The 23,378-nt window shown below is 46.2% G+C and overlaps 1 protein-coding gene across 1 annotated transcript; it reads right to left on the bottom strand.

The window, feature by feature from the left end:
* Positions 1–15,881: 15,881 nt before the first annotated feature.
* LYZL4 (lysozyme like 4) lies at positions 15,882–21,304 on the bottom strand. Its single transcript, XM_059937595.1, has 4 exons — positions 21,118–21,304; positions 20,864–21,013; positions 17,574–17,652; positions 15,882–16,043 (listed from the first exon to the last, which is right to left on the bottom strand). The coding sequence occupies exons 1-4, from the start codon at positions 21,254–21,256 to the stop codon at positions 15,974–15,976; spliced, it is 438 nt and encodes a 145-aa protein (XP_059793578.1). The 5' UTR covers positions 21,257–21,304; the 3' UTR covers positions 15,882–15,973.
* Between the last annotated feature and the right edge of the window lie 2,074 nt (positions 21,305–23,378).

The raw sequence follows: 23,378 nt of genomic DNA, 5'->3' as shown, positions 1-23,378 counted from the left end.
CTCAGATAATATCTACAGGAAACTTTCTCTACCTTTCTTGTCTTTGCTTTCTTTTGTGTTGGCTTCATTCAGAAATAGACAAATATGACCACTAGCAGTTTCAAGTTTTTATTCTACCAGCTCAACATCAGAGGTAAGAGACCGACTCTTCACTTTTTGTAAGAGCTTTCTTGAGATATAATTCACGTATTAAACAGCTCACTCTCTTAAAGTTCATCCACTTGATAAGTCAATGGTTTCTGGTATATTTATTCACAGAATTACGCAACCATCATCACAATCAATTGGGAGCATTTCATCACCCCAAAACAAAACTCTATATCCTTTAGCAGTCATTCCCCCTTTCCCCAAACTCCCACCTCCAACCCTAGACAACCACCAATCTACTCTCTGTTTCTACTGCTTTGCCTATTCTGAACTGTTCGCATAAATGAAATCAAACAATGTGTGGTCCTTTGTGACCGTCTTCTTTCACTTAGCATTAAGACTTTCAAGGTTCATCCATATTGTAGTATATATCAGTATTATATTATATTCCTTTTTATTGTCTAACAATATTCTGCTGGATGGATATACAACATTTTATTTGTCCATTCATTAGTTGATGAACATTTGAGTTGTTTCTAATTTGGGGCTATTGTAAACAATGAAGCTATGAACATTTGTGCACAAGTGTTTGTGTGGACATATGTTTTCATTTCTCTTGGGTATATACCCAGCAGTGGAATTAGGGGGTCATACGGTAATTCTGTGTTTAACCTTCTGAGGAACTGCTAGACTGTTTTCCTAAAAGGCTGCACAGTTTTACATTCCCATCGGCATCGTTTGAGGGTTTGTTTCTCCACATCCTCACCAACACTTGTTAGCTGTCATTTTGATTACAGTCACACTACTGAGTGTTAAGTGGTAGCTCATTGTGGTTTTGATTTGCATTTTCCTTGGAAAGGAAAAGGGGTAAGGAGACTTCTTGAGAAGCGAGCATCGTCATTCCAGACATGAAGTTTGAACTTAGAATTAACTGAATATTTACACAAAAGAGGCATTCAAATCAGAAGAATTTGATTAAAAGAATTAATTACCTTTAATTGATAAATGTAAATGTTTTCTGCCCTCAGAGGGAAATGACTCTGAAGCAAGATATGGTCATATATATTTCTCATATACATCATACACCACACACACACACACACACACACACACACAGATACATGCATACACACACACAAAGAAAATTACATTTTATGCCTGAGCTTTGGTGGGTAAATATTGATGCAGCTACATTTGACACAAATGATATACCAGACACTTGATTGTTATAATATCATGCAAATATCTTATTTTATAAATTAAAAACAAAACCAAAAACAAGCTGAGACCCAAAGCTGGTAAGGGACAGAAAATTGGAGACAGGTCTGGATCTTCCAGTTTCCTGACCAGTGCTCTTCCCACCACACTACATGCCCATCCCCTGAGTCCTCGGGGTGCTCTGTTCCTGGTTGATATGGTGAGTTGAGTTTGATTCATTTCTAATCATGAAGCACTGAAAGGTACAAAATTGCAGAGAAATAAAAGCCTAGGACGATGACAGAAACAGAGTGATGATAAATGCTAACTCTTACAGGAGAAAATGTTCCTCATTTTTCCGTATGGATAATCAACTCCCACAGGCCATCGCATGAATGTACTCTTTGTTTGGGTCTCCAGCCTCATGCATTATGGATGGAGGCTGTCGACGTGCAGACTGCAGGGACATGGATCCTCCAGAGCGAAATCAACACTCAACTCAACAACCACCTACAAACAGCTTGTAGCCCTATAGTCCAGGGCTTGAAAGACAGTAAAAATGAATCCGTGATAAGGGGCAGGCTTATCTTCAGGGCCTCACGTCCAAGGGTGAGGCTGAAGGTAGGAACCCCACCCTGGGTTATCACCTCACATTCTACAATCCCCTGGGTTTCTTAGCAAAAGAGAAAAGCAACTGCTAAAGCAGCCATCACCCAGGCGACAAGGAGTCCCGCCCTGATTCTACGTGGAGTTTACCTGGTACATGTGTGCACTCAACTCATGAGAACTGGCCCCTCTTCCCTGCACACTTTCCTATCACATCCGGAGAAGGATGGCTTGCAGGTTTAAATGCTTTCTTTTTACTTAACTAACATCCCATTGTTAGATAGATATTTTTTCAAATTTCTCCCTTTTTATAAATACTGCTGCGTGAACAAACGTCTTTGTAAATAAGGACATCACGTTACTCTGTCAAAAGATGCTTATATGTCTACCATTTTCAATATGTGGCCAAATTGCTTTCCAGAAAGGTCTTCTCTATCCTCATTCCAACAGTGTATCAAAAAAGCAGATATTCTGTATATTTGACCATCCAGTATATTATCATTTTAAAAATTCTTGCCATTTAACAGGTTAAAAAATGCTTTCTCGTTATTGTTTTAATATATTTCCTCAGTTGCTAATGAACTGGGACTTTTTTTCATTTGTTTACTGGCCATTTGTGGTTCTTTTATGAATCGCCTATTCACGTTCTTTGCTCATTTTTCACTGGGAATGCTCATCTATTCCATATTGATTTGCAAGAGCCTCCATCCAATTTTCATGAAAAGTTTAAATTCCTGATGCAGCTGTCAGAACTGCTTATGGCTGCAGTTCTCTGCAGATCTAATTGTTTTAATAAGTCTCACTAATGACTCAGTGGTTAATGAAGGTGTAGATCTGATTGTGGGAGCTTAGAAAAGCGATGTAATTAGAAGTTTCCTCTCCCGATCAAAAGACCCAACTATATTTATCAGTTCAACTTCCTACTTTTTTTCTCTATTTTGAAAAATACATTTAAATATATCCCACTGGTCTTGGCAGGGTGGTGGGGAGGGCATGAGGACCGTGTCTGGCTGTTATATAACCCTCCAATTAATTTAGCGTCGTATTTCCTCTTTTAGTTTTCATATTTTGTCTTGAAAAGGGAAGCTTCAGATTCTCAGGTTCATATCTGCCTTGGCTGCCTCTGGAACCGGGAGTGAGGCTGTCACCTAGCAACCAGTGCTCTGCTTATAGAAACCTAAGCTGTGGCCTGGCCAAGAGGGGAAAATCACCCACTGGAATGAAAAGTTTTAGCTTTGAACTTGAGAGCAGCCAGAGGCACAGCACTGAGTGAGAAGGAAGAGCCAAGATCGTTCTCCCAGGGGAACCCTAGGCTCACTGACTCCTGAGGCAGAGTTGGGGTGGGGCGTGGCTTCAGGGACAACCTCTGGGAGCTTTGATCCCCACCCTGAGGGGTGACCAGAAGCTCGGTATTTTCAACTTGGGTGCCGCAACCCCTGAGTGATCTGAGACAGGTAGCTGAGGCTCTTGGAACCCTTGGTGCTCCCCAGTGGTCAATACTTGGGAGCCACAGGGCTCAAAGCTTCACTCGAGAAGGTGGGCATGCAATGAGGTATCACCTCACACCGGTCAGAATGGCCATGATCAAAAAATCTAGAAACAATAAATGCTGGAGAGGGTGTGGAGAAAAGGGAACCCTCCTACACTGTTGGTGAGAATGTAAACTGATACAGCCACTATGGAGAACAGTATGGAGGTTCCTTAAAAAACTAAAAATAGAACTACCATACGACCCACCAATCCCACTACTGGGCATATACCCTGAGAAAACCATAACTCAAAAAGAGTCATTAAAAAAAAAAAAAAGAGTCATGTACCACAATATTCATTGCAGCTATATTTACACTAGCCAGGACATGGAAGCAACCTAAGTGTCCATCGACAGATGAATGCATAAAGAAGATGTGGCACATATATACAATGGAATATTACTCAGCCATAAAAAGAAACGAAATTGAGTTATTTGTAGTGAGGTGGATGGACCTAGAGTCTGTCATACAGAGTGAAGTAAGTCAGAAAGAGAAAAACAAATACCGTATGCTAACACATATATATGGAATCTAAAAAAAAAAAAAAGTCCTGAAGAACCTAGGAGCAGGACAGGAATAAAGATGCAAATGTAGAGAGTGGACTTGAGGACATGGGGAGGGGGAAGGGTAAGATGGAAGAAAGTGAGAGAGTGGCATGGACATATATACACTACCAAATGTAAAATAGATAGCTGGTGGGAAGCAGCTGCATAGCACAGGGAGATCAGCTCGGTGCTTTGTGACCACCAAGAGGGGTGGGGTAGGGAAGGTGGGAGGGAGATGCAAGAGGGAGGGGATACAGGGATATATGTATACATTTAGCTGATTCACTTTGTTATACAGCAGCAACTAACACAACAATGTAAAGCAATTATACTCCAATAAAGATGTTTAAAAAAATAATAAAATAAAAGGTGTGGAAAAAAAAAGAATGTGGGCACAAAGGCTGCTTCCTGGGGGTCCAGCCTTATCATCTGGGTCTGAGCAGTAATGTGTAAAACCACCTGAGGGTCTCCCATACCATGAGGCTTAGGGGGGGATTTTAGCGCTTCCAGGGCATTCTCCAGGAAGTGGAGTTCTGAGGAGAGTAGGGGGCTCTGGCTGGTGTTGTAATCCTACTGACAAACTGCCCCTATTTGGTAGTTATAGTATCTTTCCTTGAAAAACCACCTTCCCCTCCCCCACATACATACCCACACCCCTCATGGATTCCCACCTTCTTATTTTTCCTTCTCTTTCTCCATGGGACTTGCTCTGGCCAACGGAATATTACTGAGCTTGACAGGAGCACAGGTCTCAAATGTCCTTCTGTGGTTTGGCTTACTCTTCTGTTCTCTGTTATGAAAAGACAAGCCCCAGGTAGCCCCAGGTCCAAGGAGAATGAGGAGACATGTACTGCACAACCTGAACTTAGCTATAGCCTGAAACAGAGCCATCCCAGCCAACCCCCTTGCCCAGGACAAGAAAAATGAAAGGTTGTGAGTCACTGAGATTCGAGGACTGTTTGTCAAGCAGCTTTATTGCAGCAAGACCTGACTAATACACTGCTCTTTACTCCTACCACAATTTTCTTCTAGATGTCCTGGTTCCTGCATTTTCTGAGGCCTGGTTGGTCAGCTTTCCTTTCAGTTCTGCAAGCTTCATCATATCCTCCTAAAAAATTCTTCTCTTTGCTAAAGTTAGTTGGAATTGATTTCTGTGGCTTGTCACACAGTTCGGATTGTAGAACTCATGGGCCAAGTCTCCTCTGCAGAGTTGCCCACTCCTCGGGCTGAATTCAGAAGCTCTATCATACGACCTGAATGCTCCATTCCAGCCTTTCCCCACCATCCTTTTCTTTTTCAATGGCCTCTGCTGCTTCCAACTGAAACAGTATGTGCCCTGGACAATGTCAGGAGGCTTTGTATACAGTTGCTTTGCCTGGATCATCCTCTTCCATCTCCAGAGGCTGATGTCCTGTGCACCTTTCAGGACTTCACCCAAACACCATGTCTAGGTTCTCTGGGCATCCCCTCTCCCCTCTGCAATACTGGAAGCAGCTGCCCCTAGTCCGGAGGCAGCTTACCTTCCTTTACAAGCTGTATGGTTTATTCCCTTACCAGGGTGGACTCATTGAGACCAGCACTCAGGGGGAGCAGAGGGAGCCCAAGACCTTTTCCATCATATTCATCCCTGTTAGCCACTTTCCAGCGGCATTTGGGGTGCCACTGACGCTTGGGGTTAAAGGTCTTGTAGTATCTATTTTTGTATCCATGGTGTCCAGCTCAGAGCCAAGAACAAAGTTATACTCTAAAGAGCTGTTGGTTATTTGAATGCAGGCATGAACAAATGTCCATCTTTTCTAGCATCTCAGGTCAGAATAAGCACATAATAAAAATAAATTTGGGGCCAGTGATGTGCTTCCTTCTGTCCTGAGATGGGACATGGCTATCATCTTATTTACCCTGTCCAAGGACGAAGTTGGGTCTGGGGTCAGCCACGGGCCAAACCTTATGGGAAAACATCCGAATGAAGCCCCCAACACTTAAAATTCACTCAAACCTTCCTGCTGCTGTTGAGGGGACCATGGTGGCCTGTGCTCATAGCTTCAGCACATGGAACCCATGAAACCAAGGTCCAGAGTGGGGAAGCAAGAAACCAAAATTCACACAGACAATAAAGGGAAGCATGGAAAGTAGAAGCGCAGACTCCAGATTGTTTGTCCTCTATTTCTTACAAAGAGTGACAGACAAGAGAGGGTCCAAGCTGGGTTTTTCCATTGGGTCTTCCTACACAGCCTGTCTCTGGGGAGGGCACCAGCATCCCTGTGCCAACCTCCACAGACACAAAGGCTGCTATTCTGTGCCCAGGAGGATTCTCAAAATAATAGTGCTGCCTGCCTCTGTGGGCTGGAGCCAGCTGTCTTGGTACACTCGGTTCCTGAATTACAATTTCCTGCTCTTCACTTGTGGTGATAATTGGTGTCACAGTAACTGGTCAACCATGCCCACTTGTCTCCTGGTAGCTGAGGCTTGAACAGGCAGGAGAGACATCCAAGATGGAAGGAACCAGGTGAGTGTCTTGTGATGGGACAGGCAGGACTTTTGGAGCCAGAAAGATCTGAGTTCAAATCCTGGCTCTGCCACTTGCTGGCCCTGTGGCCTCATTTTCTCACTTGAAAAGTGGGAGTATTAACAACATCCACCCCGGGGAGCTGATGTGAGGTGAATAAAGGTGGTCAGTGAGTATTATCTTCCTCTGTAGAATAAGAAAGAGGGCAGTCTCAGGCTGGGCTCCCCCAGAAGCAGACCCTGAGCCAAGGAGTTTATTTGGGGGGGTGATCTTAGGAAACACCAGGATGAGAGTGGGGAAGTGAGTCAGGAAAGGGAATGTTTTAATGTGCAGCCTACCCCTGTGAGCAATTGGAGTTCAACCCCTTTGGGACCTCTGGAAGGCAGGTGGAACACACCTCAGGTTTTCCCTCCAGGAAAGGGTGAGGAAGTTGGAATATTTATCCACCCCAGTGACCATCTACCATTGGTTGCGGGCTGCCGGGGGGCTGGGCTTAATTTCCCAGCACAGCTTGCTCCTTGTGCCAGCTCAGTGGGTGTAAGTAGCCAGAGAAAGCCTTCTTTGGGCAGCAGGTTGCAGCTGCTGGGGACATCATGGGGTCCACGTGGATGGGAACGGTCAGGGCAAGCCACCCACAGTATCTGCTACGAGGCAACACAGCTCATGAGGAGAAGTCAGATCTGTCCTATCAGGTCTGAGCTTGGGCTAGAATTAGGATACGAAACCTGAAAGTCAGGAGCTGGTGCAGGTGGCCCTGGGAGGTGGGGAGTGAGCCAGGAATGAGGTGAGGGGTCCTGGACGTTTGTCATCAACTGTCCTGGAGCCCCAGGTCTTGTGTTCCTGGGCACTAGCCACAGTGTGCGGCAGGTCAGCTTTCTCTCTGCCGGGATGACCTGGGACTATGTTGAGAGATTTTCTCAGTCTTTGCAAAACATAAGGGTCCCTGTTTCCCACACATACCCTCACTCAGCACTCAGTACCAGCTCTTTAGGTTCACCCCAAGCATGAGAGCGGGAGAGAGCGTGCATGTGTGTGTGTTGTGTGTGTGTGTGTGTGCAGGTCCTGGGAGGACTGCCTGGAGGACGACCACTTCTCGCATCGAATACAGTGATTGCAGACTGGGCTGAGATGAATAGCACAGTAAGAGATGGGCAACATGGAAGGGGCAGAGAACAGAATTAAGGAGCCCTGTGCAGGAGAAACGGGCTGAATTCTGCGTGAATCCTCTCAAGGTGCAGCCTCCCTCAAAGGCCACTGGATAACAGTATTTGGAGATGCCTTATGCTGTCTAAGTCAAGTGTCAGAAATTCCCACCCGGTTTGGATTTGAACGGATTAGCTGGGTCCCCTGAATGCTTTGCAGACAGAATTACAGAGACTGTGACTTCCAAATGTAAGTATAATGAAACGAGAAAGTAACGTCAAAATGCCTTGCCATTCTCATGGAAAAATCACCCAGGAAAAGAGCTTTTAGGGGACTTCCCTCCAGTGGTTAAGACTCTGCACTTCCACTGCAGGGGGCACAGGTTCGATCCCTCGTCGGGGAAATATGATCCCGCATGCCGCGTGCTGCTGCCGAAAACCAAAAAAAGGAGCTTTTAGAACACAAGTTTCATTAGAGTTTTCCTCAGAGTTTATAAATACACGTACTGATAATAATCATTATTATCAATGATAGCAATCACTATTGCTATTTTAGCAAGCACCATTTCTTGAGAATCTCTCATGTGCCAGTTATCTTGATTTTCGTATCTTATTACATTGAAGCCTCACAAGAATCCAGATATGAGGAAACAAAGGCACCAAGAGGTTAATTGATTTGCTCAAGGCTGCACCGTCGTTAAGTGGCAGGGCTGGGATTCAGCACCAGACTTCTCAAGTTCCAAAGCCTGATCTTTAAATTCTTCACTCCATGTACAAGGTGATATATTTGAAACTGATTTCCTTTTAGTGGTAAAATGGTATTCTTGTAAGTATTGAGGTCATTTCTTGACCGCTTTAGATAAAGTGGTCTTTATCATAATCAGAATTTGCAGAATTCCCACAGCCACATGGAACCCATGGTTTTGATTCGACTTCCAGACTTGGTGATGATTCCATGCCAACCAGCTGACAAGGCTGCAAATTTATAGACCAGATCCAGCATGCAGATTTGCTTACATTGGCCTACACGGTATTTAAAAGTAATTTGAAGTTACACTTACAGCTTGGGAGATTTGATATCAAAATCAAGATTTCCAGCTCTTTGTGAATAATCAGAGGATCTATAACACTGATGGCGGCTCCCTCTTCTGTCCACCGCAGTCGCCACCCATCTCTAATGCCTCCCTGTCATTGGTGCCAAGTGACAGGAGCCAGGTAGCATCACACTTTGCACTGTGTTTTTTCTTAGAGTAAATTAGATTTTTCTAATTCCTTTACCCCCTCAATTATTTTCTCACCTTCCTGGCCTCTGTAGGCATTTGAAGTTTTGACACTTAAAAATTAACTTCTTTAGATGAATTCAATGCAATGGTTATTTGATACTCTCTATTATCCATTTAAAAATTAATAAACAAATTCCTCTTTAACTGTTTAAAAAAGAAAATCAACTTCGCCAGTTTGGTTCTTTAGAGACACCAGGAAACCATCCTAGGTTTACTGTCCTCTCTCCTGTGCTCTTAGCCTGCTGAATGGCACAAAGACACCAACTCACCCGCGAATGAGCCTTTTTAAAATTGTGGATCTCACACTAGTTACTGTGACCTCAGGCAACTTCCTTAACTTCCCCAGCCTCTGCTTCCTCATCTGGAAAAGGACTCCAGGTCACTTAACGTGGGCAGTTAGGCAAAAGGCAAGCCAAATGCTCAGTTCGCCCAAAACACTGAGAGCCAGTCTGCCAAATGAGCGAGTCACCAAATCATTTGATTCTTTGAAGTATCCTGTTTCCGTTGATCAGCTCTTGTCTTGTCCCCATATCAGAATTTTACGGGATATTTAGCTCTTGTCTTCCCCAGCTCTCCACTGCTGCAGCTGGAGACTGAAGCACCAAGTGGGGGAGAAGATTACAGGGGAGAAAGGGGATTAAAGAGAGGCAGGCTGGGGCGGGGGCTGGGGGCGATGCATGAAGAGAATACATTCATGAGCCTGTGTTCTTTATTATGAAGACTCTCATAAATATATTATCTATATGAATAAGAAACATGAATGAAGAATATGCTCATAAGAATTCTCCTTATTAAAGAATATATTACTCTCCTTTCCCTCCATCTCCCCCTCTCCACCCTTAGGCTCCAACAGCAGCAGCAGGAAACGGGAGCAAGGACACTCTGAATGTTCCTTTTAAATGCTGCTATAAAGACAAAATGAAAACTTCAATTAAAATGAAATGATTAAACAAAACAAGTGAATTTATCAAAGTTGCCATTCAGCCTAGTGGGAAATATACTGGTACTTTCCTCATTGGAACACTGGGAAGATTAAACGAGATGATGATTCTGAGGTCCACAGCCTAGCACTCCATACACAGGGACTATTGTCACACTGCTCAGAACGGTGCCACCGCCCAGCCTGCCACCCAAATCTACGACCTGAGTCAGCCTTGACTCCTCCCTCCTGCCCACCCTCAAGTCCAGTCCAAACCAAGATTCTATCTGCATGGTGACTAAAAGAGACCCCCGAGGGACTTCCCTGGTGGTCCAGTGGTTAAGACTCCAGGCTTCCACTGCAGGGGGCACGGGTTCGATCCCTGGTCTGGGAACTAAGATCCCATGTGCCACGTGGTGCAGCCAAAAAAAAAAAAAAAAAAAGAGAGAGAGAGAGACCCCAGGGAGCATGGGAAGGAAGGAATTAACGATGTCTTGAGACTTACACCAGAAAATCAGCTAGTGATCAAGTGAACAGGAGTGCAGAGGCCCTAGGCCCACGATGGAATCACCCCTTTGCAGGGAGAATGGGTCCCTTGGTGAAGGCTGATGAACCAGGGAAGGCTGAAGGAGAGGCAGAAGTTGCACATTGGTGGGGTCTGCCCACCCACTGCCCGAGAGAGAGGCTGGAGCCATTAAAATTTCGCTTACTGAGTTCACGTTCACCAAGGCACCATCGGATAACCTGGCTTCCTGAGGAGCAATGCCTCCAAGGAGAGAATGTTCTCACCCCACTGCTGTCAACCTCCAGGCTGCTTGAAATTAGTAATTTGCTTTCTGGTTTGTTCTCAGGTCCCTCATGGGTTATGTTTATTCAAGCATCAATAACTTCTGGGACTGAAAACATTCAATCTCTAAGCTTACGTGGCTGAAGGTCAGAACCAGATCAGTGACTCATTCTCCAGGGTCAGTGTTCCCTGGTGGGGGCCTCTCTGTATGGCCAGTACCAGGATCCCCAGTGTGATTGAGGGCTCTTTCCCCTAGCAGCCTCAAGCACCTCAACAAGACATCAGGTCTGGGGCAGAAAGTAGGACCCAGTACTGCTGCAAAACAGAATCAGGTTTGAAGTTCCCTGTGAGGCACCAGCAAATGTTCTTGATCAGGACTTATGGCCTTTCCTAATAGTGTTGGAGAGGAAGGGGGAAAGTTCTTCCCCAGATTAGCCTTAAAATCTAATCGAGGAAAATTTTGTTGCCTAGACGATGGCATATTAAAGTGTTTAGCAAAAGCAAGAATTTATAAAAAATTGTCCCTGATCTATAAGAACTAGGGAACTTAATAAATCTTCCAGGATTTTTAGCCACACTTACGATATATCATACTGAGAAATTGCATTAGTATGTAGATGAGACGGGCAGAGGGCTACGGGCTCCTGAAGCAATAGGACAACACTCTAGAGCATTCTTGTGGTAATGAGTGTCTCTCTCCCGAGTAGGGTACCCAAGAGAAGGAAAGGGGGAAGGGAGACGAGGTACGCGTTGGGTGTCCTGATGACCTACTTTGTGCAGACACAGGGCTGGTAACCTTGACTATATAATAGCATCTCTTTGAACCCTCACTGTGTAAATCATTTGTTGTTGTTTTTTTTTAAAATATCCATCATATTAAGTTTCTTAGGGTGGCAAATGAGAGAAGCCAATTCTGGCTAGCTTAAACAAAAAGCAGTACTCACTGTGTAAATGCTGCTGGATCCCGCAGAGTAAAAAGGAACAGCCAACCCAAGGCTGGAGGAGGGCAGGAGCCAGGGACGGGTCTGTGGACTCAGCAGTAGCCTTGCTGCTGACCTCTTTGGTGAACTGACTTGTCCGTGACTCAGCAACCCAAGGTCCAGCCCCTCAGTTCAAGGGCAGAGAACGTGATGGTCATGGCCAAAATTGGGTTCTCCCCTATATCAGCCAGGGATGGCCAAGAGGGTGGAGACATGCAGTGTAGACAAAACCTCTGAGGGCTCATCCATGCTGGATTTGTGAGCTGTTGTTCTCAGAGATGCCGTAGTGGCAAGGTCCCCAGGTTTCCCAACGCCAGCTCCTGGTGTGATGTTCTCAAAGCACCATGAGTGCGTTACAACGAGCGCTCATCCCTTTCACCACAAAACCTATTTTGCTCTTTATATTATGAGCTTATATAGCGATGTAAACATTAATAATTAAAAGAAACAATCCGCACTAAAAGTTTTTCGCTGCAGTAAGTACTTAACAAATTAACCTAATTAAATCAGACCTCTGTGAGGATTTGTACAACCCTTTTTGTCTCTTTTCAAGTAAATGAATTTTTCCCACTGAGGAAAAGATGGTGTCGTGAGCAATACCCCTGCTTCTTTGTTTTCCCTGGGGTTGGAGGAGCTGGGGGCCTGGGAGGTACCTGCACCAACAGGGTTCCAGATGCAGTTTTGGTTTCCCCACTGAGCAACATTTGCAGAAATTTAGAAGGCAGAAAGGAGGTAATAGACATTCTCCATCTCACAGAAACTGGTGCACATTGAGACTCCACAGGTCAGAGTTCTTTGCAGCAGCTATGACTCAGTAGATAAAGGGCATGGCCTGGGAATCAGCATTTTTAACAGCCACTCCAGGTGATTTTTATCATGACACAAGTGTGGAAACATTGCAAGTCACCACGCTGCCTTCTCTACTGATTTTCTTTTCTTTTTTATTTATTTATTTTTGGCTGTGTTGGGTCTTCGTTTCTGTGCGAGGGCTCTCTCTAGTTGCGGCAAGCAGGGGCCACTCTTCATTGCGGTGTGCGGGCCTCTCACAATCGCGGCCTCTCTTGTTGCGGAGCACAGGCTCCAGACGCGCAGGCTCAGTAGTTGTGGCTCACGGGCCTAGTTGCTCCGCGGCATGTGGGATCTTCCCAGACCAGGGCTCGAACCCGTGTCCCCTGCATTAGCAGGCAGATTCTCAACCACTGCGCCACCAGGGAAGCCCCTCTATTGATTTTCTGTAGCTGAGAAAGTTACTTCATCTCCTGGGGCCTCAATTTCCAGCCTTTGACTGGGGCACTAGGATAGTGACCCATTATTATGTGCCAGTTGCCTAAAATTTCTTCAATGCAAAGGTTTTAATTAAAAAGCTGGAGACCCAATTTTCCAGCTAATGAATGGGATGGAAAATTAACACCAGTACTGTACCAGAGTTTGGAGGGGCTGTGTGGGGAAGCTATAGGTTTTGGGGAGATACCCATTCCATCTCCATCACTTACCAGGCTGGAGTAAAGCCAAGTTATTTAGCTCCTCCAACCTCCATTTCTCCACCTATGATTTAGTTATGATTCATACCTTCATACCTACCCTGTAAGATTTTGCAAGGTCTGAAAATACTGCGTGTAAGGGCCTATGTGTACTATTTGTAAAACTGGTGTTAATATGGTAGCTGCTGGTGATAGAAGTAATAGTAACAGGAGTCATTATTAGTGATTTTTTTAAACCTAGCTTTGATCATTCTGTAAAGCAGACGGGGAGATCTGGCCCTGGGGTGAATGCTCATCGTAACGCCCATTATCAGTGGCTTTGAAGCATCACGCCAGGAGCTGGTGTTGGGAAACCCTAGAGAGGCCAGTCCAATCAATACACTAACATTTGCTTTGTCCTCAAGCCTCATGCCCATGTTGACACAAGTGGCCATTAGAGGACGATGAGCCGTGGCAGAAGTAATGGGCTGGAAGGAGGCGGCAGCACGCTGGATGTGGCACTTGAGGAGATAGTGTTTTAATCAATTGTAGGTGGTCATTAATGTCTGGGGTAAGGTTGGCTTGAGGTCAGGTCTGTTACCGCACGCAGACCCAACCTCAGAAACAATGTGGGTTCCCAGCTCAATAAGGAAGGGGCTCTCAAGGTCTCAGAAGCTTCTCAATGACCTCAACAGCAAGGGAGGCCGCCAGCAGGAATTTTACTGTACGATTCATGCTGTGCGGGCAGCAACTATCAAATACACTTTTCTCTAGAGGTAGGAGAAGCCACACAAAACCAACTGATTAAGCTAATCAGTCAGTACTGAGAATGATGAAAAGTTCTGCCCCTGAACTTCTAACTTGCAGCTCTGTCTTCTCCTTTCTGAAAATGACCAGGATGCAAACCAAAGGAAGGGCTGACTTGCTCTCAGTGTTGCCTGCCTTTCAGGTGGCCATGATTCACTCATATTGTTTACTTTCTGTCTGGATTGAACGGAGAAACAAGAGCGGCTTATATACATTATAGTTTGTCCACTAAGTGGATACGGTGCAGTTGTTAAAAATGGTTCTGGGATCCCTGTCATAGGCATGGAAATACTAGACCACAAAATATTAAGTCAAAAAGCAAGATACAGAACTGTATACACAGTAGTAGTTCATGTTTATAAGGAAGAAAATGTGCCCACACCCACAATGAAGTCGGGAAGAGCACACATGAAGAGATTGACACCAACCACCCCCGCGGCAGGGTGCCCTCGACTGTGTCTACGTAACAATAATGAAAACTTCTGTTTCCAGTGGGGGGATGACGAGCGTTTTAAATTTCCTTCCTTATGACTCTCTGTACTCTCCAAGTTCTCCTTATGAAATGTATGTCGTTTAGCTTTAAAAGTGCAGGAAACGAAAAGGGGGCAGCCGCAAACAGGCACTACAGCATTCTTTGTAATGGTTTAAAAAGTGGCAGTATCTAACAATCTGACAGTAGGGGGAAAAGTTAAGTAAAATCTGGTGTGTTCATCCAACGGCATGTTAACTGGCCTTAAGATTTCATCCTGAAGGCTCTAGCACCTTGGTGAGGATGTTGCAGACAGGCTCTCTCGGGGCCACTTCCATTCTTCCCCTCTTGTACAAGGGTCCCCCGTCATAGCTTGGGTTCCCGCAGATGAACTGGCTTCTGAGGAGCAGGGCTTCTGCTTCTACTATTGCTCCCCGTATCTCAGGCATGTGCGCCCTGGGAACCCAGACTGCCACCTGCGGCTCCACTCCGTGCAAGGATTCTGTGAGCCACGAAGCTTTGGAAATAAACCCCTTTCTTCTTACAATGGAAATACACGTAGGGAAAGGTTCATTACCATGTTCTTCCTTTCTAAAAAGTGAGGTACAAAACTCTCTCTAGAGCATTATCACAGCCTTGTTGGAAAAGCAGAAAAACCCCAATCAGAAAAAAAGACCGAAAGGGAATGCAACCAAAGCATGACAGTGACTGATGGTCTTTGGCTTCCAAGATCACGGGAGGACTCTTCTTGTTTACGTTTCTGTCTTTTGCACAATTTCTCTAATACAAGTACGTGTTGACAAGTTTTTAAAACTGAACATTTTATAAGAAAGATCAACTGTCACCAGAGTCTCTCCACAAAAGTGCAGAGAGGATTTTTTTTTTTTTAATTTTATTTATTTATTTATTTATTTTTGGCTGTGTTGGGTCTTCGTTTCTGTGCGAGGGCTCTCTCTAGTTGCGGCGAGCGGGGGCCACTCTTCACCGCGGTGCACGGGCCTCTCACTGTCGCGGCCTCTCTTGTTGCGGAGCACAAGCTCCAGACGCGCAGGCTCAGTAGTTGTGGCTCACGGGCCTAGTTGCTCCGCGGCATGTGGGATCTTCCCAGACCAGGGCTCGAACCCGTGTCCCCTGCATTGGCAGGCAGATTCTCAACCACTGCGCCACCAGGGAAGCCCCAGAGAGGATTTTTGTGGTCTCCTCACTGCCACCTGTTTCCCAGTGTGGACACCGTAGCTGGAGCTGGGGGTCCTGCTGGCACTGGCATCTCTTCCTCTCTTCTTTGACTCCCCTTCCCGTCCTCTGCATCTTTTCTTCCTTTCTCTATTAATATTGACATTCATGGGCACATCTTATTTTCCAGATGTTTTCCTTCCTTCGAATCCTCCCCTGAGATTAAATAATAAGAAAGCATGATAATGGTAAATAATGATTTTCATCGTAACAATCACAGTATAATAGGACAAGTGGAGCCCTTTGACCCAGGTTGAATAATTAGTGGTTTATTCTGCATCCCTGGATGAAGCAAATTTTGCCCTTTTCCATCTGGAGCCATCAAGCGGTGAGATAATCAACGGGATGAGTGAAGGCAGTGAACAGGAGAGCATCTTCACCAGGAAGATGCCAGCGGCAAGTGCAGCGAGGGCTTCCCAGTAGCTACAGCTTGCATCCGTCCAACCACCGCTCCAGAGTGTCGGAGTGCTGGCAGTTGAGGGTCCAGGAGGTCCTGCGGGGAGGAAGGCCAAGCAGAGTGAACCGGAGGGGGCTCCCCATAGTCACAGCTCGGCATCTCCAGGGAGCTCAGCCCCCGCTGGCCCATTTACACCCGCTGCCTGGCCCCTGGAGCATTTGAGTGGGCGCAGTTCTGAAAGCTTTCTTGCATCCCAAGTATGTCTCTCTCGCTGGCTGGCTCCACCACCCGCTGGCATGAGGACTGGTGCTCCCTCCATCCTGCTCACAACGTCTCCCCTTCCCATAAACCCCACACTGCAAGATGGGGAGGCCGAGCTGTGAACTGCGAAACCCTTCTCTAACCCTGCAAAGCATTTGTAACTTCTCTGAAGTGAGCATCAGAGAAGCTCTGTGACATGTATGGTGAGTACTTGGCAGATCCTAGTTCTGAAACAGGAACACTTGTCCCAGGGCCACGGCCTCTTGTTACCTTTCCATGCACCGGCTTCACCCCTCACCTTCCAAAATTCCTTCCAGCTCCTCAACCTAGGTCAGCTGGACTGAGTTTCTCTAATCTTTTCTCCTGGTCCTCCAAACATGACCCTCCTATTCTCAGCCCCTTGGCCAGAATCCAGACCCCAGGTCCTCCTCTCCCATCCTAGAAGTGGCGGGAGTCACCAGGCCACTGCAGGCCATTAGACATCAATTCGTCCCATGCCTCGACCGGGCATGAAGCTCCATGAGTCTTCCAGGGTAGGGGGTCACACAGTTGGAGAAGGGGCGGTGACCCCCTGGCCCTCATAGTTACAAAGCAGCAGGGAAAACACACACAGACGTATTTTCAGAAATTGCAGCGCCCTCCATAGCCCCTGGCAGGCACTGCAGAAGGGACTCCTTGGGGAGGCGGGTGAGGGGGGCCTGGGTCTTCTCCCTTCCTGTCCGCCCCAAGTTCCACAGAGCAGCCTGATCTGAGCTTTGGAAAAGCTGTGGCAGCTTATTAGCTTAATAAGAGCTCACTTCACTGGGAATCCTGAGCAAGTAAGAGGCCTTGATCAGACTGGCCCAGCACATCTCTATTTAGTGCCATACAATGAAGATGGTTTTAGCTCATTAGTGCTTACCCTAGGGGACCAGCCAAGCTTCCAAATTAATTGGAAGGTCAAGACTATGCACAAAAGATATTTCCAACACTCAGAAGACAGCTAACATTAACAAGAGGATTCCCACTTTAAAATGCAATCTATTAAATTAGTGAGAAAAATAGGTTAACGAATAAGTGGTGTTGAGACCACCGACCAGCCGTTTGAAAAATATGAAGGCGAATGCCCTGTCTGACTTTTTAATACCAGAATAAATTCCAAGAAGGACCAACATTTAAGTATAAAACCATGACAATTCTATTTTATAATTTATTTAACAAAAACTTAACACAAGGTATTTTGTGCCAGGGACTGTTCTAATATAGAGGAAAACATGGCTTGATTTCTTTAGAATCTTTCATCTTAATCTTGGTTGCTATACACTTACAGTCCCAAACCAGTGGGACTTGATGAGTGGGTGAAAGTCATTAATACAGGCTACTTACCACGCTCCCATTCCTCTTTTTCCTTTTACAATTTTCTTGGCACATTCAATTGTCTCTTTTAAATTTGGATTCAGTAAAGCTGTGAAGGAAATGAAGTGGAATGATACCATGTCACCACTCGGCAGCTAAGTCAGAGTGATGTCAAGCTACCAGGGGCTCACGTTAGAGAGGCTTCCATGTGATTCCAAGAATAAATCTATCCCTGTATTTTTCTCAGACAACACTGGGAAGTAGCAGGATGTGGTCATCTTTTACTAAATCTATTGATTTTTCCTTATAATTCTTATAATGATATTTTCATTAAAAATGTATATGATGGGGACTTCCCTGGTGGTCCAATGGTAAAGAATCTGCCTTCCAATGCAGGGGACATGGGTTTGATCCCTGGTCGGGGAACTAAGATCCCACATGCTGCGGGGCAACTAAGCCCACGCGCCACAACTAGAGAAGAGGAAATCTGCACGCCACAACTAGAGAGAAGACTGCGCGCCACAAGAAAGAGCCCATGTGCCACAACTAAGATCCAATGCAGCCAAAAAAAATGTATATGTATAGTGAATATCCTGTGCTAGGCTATAGAAGCAGTGGAGATAGAATGAGAAACACAATAAATCCATCCCTGCCTTCATAAAGCCTACAGTCTGGAAGGGGGTAGATAAAGATTATAGACAATTATAATACAAAGGATACCTGGAACCATGGGGGAATGCAGCATTGAGTGGGGACACCTAATTCAGAGTTGAATTAGGGTCAGGGAAGGGTTATTGGGCCAAGTGACATCTAGTGGAGTAGGTAAGGAAAAGGGGTTGAGGACATCACAGAAGGAAAACTGTTCCAGGCAGAAGGAACAGCATGTGAGAGGGCTCAGAGGTGCCCCGAAGAACCAACATGTCTATGTATCCATCCTTCCATTCCTTCCTTGGACCATGAAACCAAGACCTCCCACCTGGGACCCCCTCCTTCTTGCCCGCACTACGGTCTCCCCGCTTCCATAACCTAGTCTGATTGCTTCTCCTTAAAACACTACTTCATTGCCCCCTTGTTGCCCGGAAAACAGAACCTCAAATCCTTGGCTTAGTCCAACTTTGCCCAACGTGGCTTTCCACTTCCACTGCTTTCCTCCACGACCCCACCATTCAAGACATGTCAAGGGGCAGGAGGCAAAGACAGTGCCAACCCTGATGGTACCGATACCCACAGCTTGGGGGTCATACACAGATCCTCTTCCCAGACTTTGTTCACACTCATCTCCCAACCTGCATCTGCTCATCCAAAAGTACAGTCCTTAAAAGTCTGTCACTGACCACCTAGCCCACTGTGCCCTCTCCCCTTTTCTGAATAAAACGTCACTTTGATTCAGCACTTATCTGTTATATACATGCATACAAACATACTTACCTGCATAGTATGCATGCATACATACATGTATCAGTCCTAATGCCCAACTATCTTGTAAATTATTCAAATAAAGGAAAATTGTGTTCATCAAGCACGAGACACCGTGCTCAGGACTTAAAACTTGTAAAAGCCTTGGAGCACCGCTCACTCCCCCCAAAAAAAGCCTCATCCCTATTCTGCTCTGTAGCTCATGGATTAGTTTTGCTCGTTTCTAAACTTTACATAAGTGTGTTCATTATGTGAAAGTGTGTCACATTATGTGAAATTTATCCATGTTGTTGCTTATAGCTGTAACTTATTCATTTCCATTAATGTGTGATTAGAAAAAAAAAGAACATATTTAGGAAAACATTCCTTCATGCACTTTGGTTTTTAAAAAGAGTCTGCAAATAAGAATATACCATGATCTATTTATCCATTCAATTGTTGATGGACATTTGCTCCAGGTTTTGGGTTTTATTTAAAAAAAAAAAAAAAAAGCTGCTAAGATCAAATAAAATAAAATAAAAGCCTTGTCAGGTAGGTACTATTATTAACTCCATTTTCTTTTTTAAAATTTTATTATTTATTTATTTATTTTTGGCTGCGTTGGGTCTTCGTTGCTTCACGTGGGCTTTTTCTAGTTGCGGTGGCTTCTCGTGTTGCGGAGCATGGGCTATAGGCACGCAGGCTTCAGTAGTTGTGGCACATGGGCTCTAGAGCACAGGCTCAGTGATTGTAGCCCACGGGCTTAGTTGCTCCATGGCATGTGTGATCTTCCCGGACCAGGGATCAAACCCATGTCCCCGGCATTGGCAGGCGGATTCTTAACCACTGCACCACCAGGGAAGCCCCATAACTCCATTTTCTAGATAAGAAAACTGAGGCTCAAATCACATAACTAGTAGGAGGTAGAGCCAAGGTTCTGTCTGGCTTCAAAGCCTATGCTTTTTCTGTTTCCCACCCTGCCCGACAGGAAAACTATGCGATTCCTCTGAATTGCCCCCAGTACACAGCACAAGGTCTAGCTCCTCTAGATGGTGCCTTGTGAGTCCTGTTGGCTTGTGGTTGCAAATTCCCAGGGAAGACTGTCTTTCCCCTGTCTTTAGAGTGTCTTCCCTTTGGGGTTTTCTAGCTTATCCCTTTCAGCTGACAGGGTAGCTCTCAGGGGTCTCAGGTCTCTTAGGAGGTCGCCAGTGCACCTCCGTACCTTGCTCAGACCCTGTCTACACAGTGACCTCAAACCCCCAGGGTCATCATCGGCTTCAGCCTTCACTTATCTATCTGCATTTTTGCTCCTCTTTTTAGCTTCTAGGGATTTCTTACCTTCTTGCCAGCTCAGCTATAGGTACTTTAAAAGATGGGTTTTTTTTGGTTTTGTTTTTTTACTTTTTTTACATTTTCTCTAGTGGGAGGGTTTTTCAGGATATCTAGCCCACCGTATTTTCATCACAGCACTCAATACCACCTCTATTACAGATAATTGTATTGGACTCTGGAGATAAACATACATAACCTTCTTATGAGACATAAATGACAGCCCGTCTTCTCCCGGTGATCACTCTGCCTGTCAAAGTGGCGGCCTCCGCTCCCCTTGAAGAAGAGTGTCTTCTACGTTAGGCCCAGCCGGCGCCCTCTGCCCTCACCTGTCAGGCTCCTCCCTGCCTGCCCCTCTGCCCACCTGGACGTGGGTCTCCATCGCTGCGTCCCAGGCTGCCGCAGCCCCTTCCCCTCGCGGACCTTTGGCCGTGCAGTGCTCTGCCCGGCCTCCCTGGGGTCCACCCTGGATTTGGCTCAGCCCCGTCTTTGCCAGGCCCTCCTCCTCCCGGCTCCAAACTTGTAAACGCTGGCCAGCCCTCTGAGCTCAACGCGGCCGCCCCCGGGCCCCAGGGTGGAAGGAGGGAGGGACCTACCAGAGCAGGACACGTGGCAGCGGTTCTTGCCATGGTCACACCAGTCACTGTTGCGGATCTGAAAGAGGCCGTAGCCGGTGTAGCCACCGCGCAAGCTGTCGTAGGCAGCAGTGGGGTTGAACTTGCTCTCAAAATAAGCCAGGCACACCCCTAAGATGGAACGGGAGGGGTGTGGCTCAGAGGAGAGCTGGGGAAGCCTGGGCAGGCGGCAGTGGGAAAAGACATGAGGAGTGGGGCTGAGAGGGGCTACTCACAGTTTTCGAGGCTGTAGCCCTCAAAATCACTCAGGCCTCCTTCGTGGAGCTTCTTAGCCACCACGCAGCGCCCCAAGACTGCAGCGCCACTTGGAACCACCAGGTACCCGATGAGGGAGAGCACCATGGACGCCTTCATCCTCTCCAGCTCAGGGTGACGGCCGCCAGGCGAGTGGACGGAGTCACAGGTAATTCCCACCGAGATCACTGGGACTCTGGCCGAAGAGAAGGGCGCTGTGGGACTGGGGGTGTGCAATTCAGTGCGTTCAGAAAAAGGGGATGCCCTCCTGGCTTAATCACAATACTTCTTCCCATTCTAATTCCGTGTCACTGCAAACCCATGGTACCCGAGGCCCTGCCTCTCCTCCTCCCCTTCACCTCCTGTTTTCTCAGGAAACTGCTCTCTCCAAGGTCTCCTTCCCACCCCCCTATCCCCATTCTTTCCCTCCAGCAAAACCCAATGGATGCTTCTTGGGTTTTTTCGCACTCATTTCTCCTTGACAGTAGATACAGATGCTCAAAAATGCTTTCTTCCTCTTTACTGTGAAAGCAGAACTTGTTCATGAAACACATTTTGGAAAATAGAAAATGAGAAAAGAAAAAAATAATTCATCATGTTCCCACCATGATAGGCACAACAGACACTGTCATGTTGAATTACTTCCGCCGTTGCCTTTTATCCTGGAATATATTCTGAGCTGTGGTCTTAATTGACTCCAGATTTTCTACAAACCAAACTCCAGTGACCTTTTCTCTCGCTGTCCTCACAAGGAGACCTGGTCCAGCCCGGACCTGCCAGTGATTAGCTGGGTCGTCATTGGAAAGAGCAGAGAAGTCTCTTAGCCTCACAGCGCCTCTGCTTTCACACCTGTCTTCCTCTTGTTCACCTTCACACCGTCACATTCACCTTGTGCATTTCTTTGTACCTGCCCATCTCATTCCCACCCAGGTCCTTTGCACCTGCTATTCCTTCTGCCCGGAACGTGATTCTCCCAACCACCGCAGCGCTTGCTATTTCCTGTCATGGTCTCAGCTCAGACAAGCTCACCACTTCAAATAGGATTGTCTGACCACTGCCCCATCCCAGGAAATAGTTTTCATTTTCTTTACAATATAAGTCAATTTCAGAAAGTTCCTCGTTCATTTATTCGTTCATTTGTCTACCTCCCATATCAGAGTGTAAGCACCAGGCATGCAGAAAACTAGCCTGTCTTGTCCTCTGCTTTAGCCTCAGAACTTAGAACAGAACCTGGGGCACAGTAGGTGCTCAGTGAACCTTTGATGAATGAATGAATGAATGAATGATTGAACAAAAACCTACTCTTCCCAACAGAAGTGTCATCGGATGAGCAATAAGTGAATGTGCTGATGAGCATGTCCTGCAGCTGGGAATATTCATGCCTGTCCCAGTTCGTGCCCACCGTACACCCACTTACCGTCCTTCTGCAAGCTCTTGGTGCCTCCTCGGGGGAAGGGAAGCAGCCACTGCGATAGGCTCAATGTTTATTGCAGGAAAGTCGCTCTATCTACACTCCGCTCCCTGGAGTTTTCAGATGTCACTTCCTTGATAACCCGTTTGCCTTCACCCAAGAGCTTCCAAACCATAAGTCCTTCTTCGTGACCTGCTCTTCTAGAATCTTTTCTATGACATCAGTTGCTATGCACCAGGGTATTCTGAAACAGGGAGGGGTTGGCCACCAGGACATCTGTATTAGTTTTCTATTGCTGCTATAACAAGTCACCTCCAACTTAGCAGCTAAAACAACACAAATGTATGAACTTAAAGTTCTATAGGTCAGAAGTCTAACAGGGCTCACCAGGTTAAAAGCAAGGTGTTGGCAGGGCCATGCTCCTTTCTGGGGGCCCTAAAGGAGGATCCACTCCCTTGCTCATTTGGGCTGTTGGCAGAATACAGTCCTTGTAGCTGTAGCACCGAGATCTCTGTTTCCTTGCCAGCTGTCAGCTGAGGGTCATTCCCAGCTGCCAGGGGCCATCTGCATTCCTGGGCTCTACCTCCTTCCTCTATCTTCAAAGACAGCAAGGGTGGGTGAAAACTCTCTTTCATGCTGAATCTCATCTGCCTCTCCTTCCATTGTTGTATCTCATGGACTCACCTTCTGCCTCCCCTCCTGCTTTTAAAGACACATGTGATTACACTGGCTCACCCAGACTCTCCTGAGGGTATGTTCATTTCTACTATGGGGCACCCACATGCTGCTTCTGGGAGGTTTTCCAGGGGAGCGGCCCTGGCTGGGTCCTGG

This window comes from Balaenoptera ricei, chromosome 11, assembly GCF_028023285.1.
Source record: "Balaenoptera ricei isolate mBalRic1 chromosome 11, mBalRic1.hap2, whole genome shotgun sequence".
NCBI classification, from domain to species: domain Eukaryota; kingdom Metazoa; phylum Chordata; class Mammalia; order Artiodactyla; family Balaenopteridae; genus Balaenoptera; species Balaenoptera ricei.
This window is presented reverse-complemented; position numbering and strand designations above follow the sequence as displayed.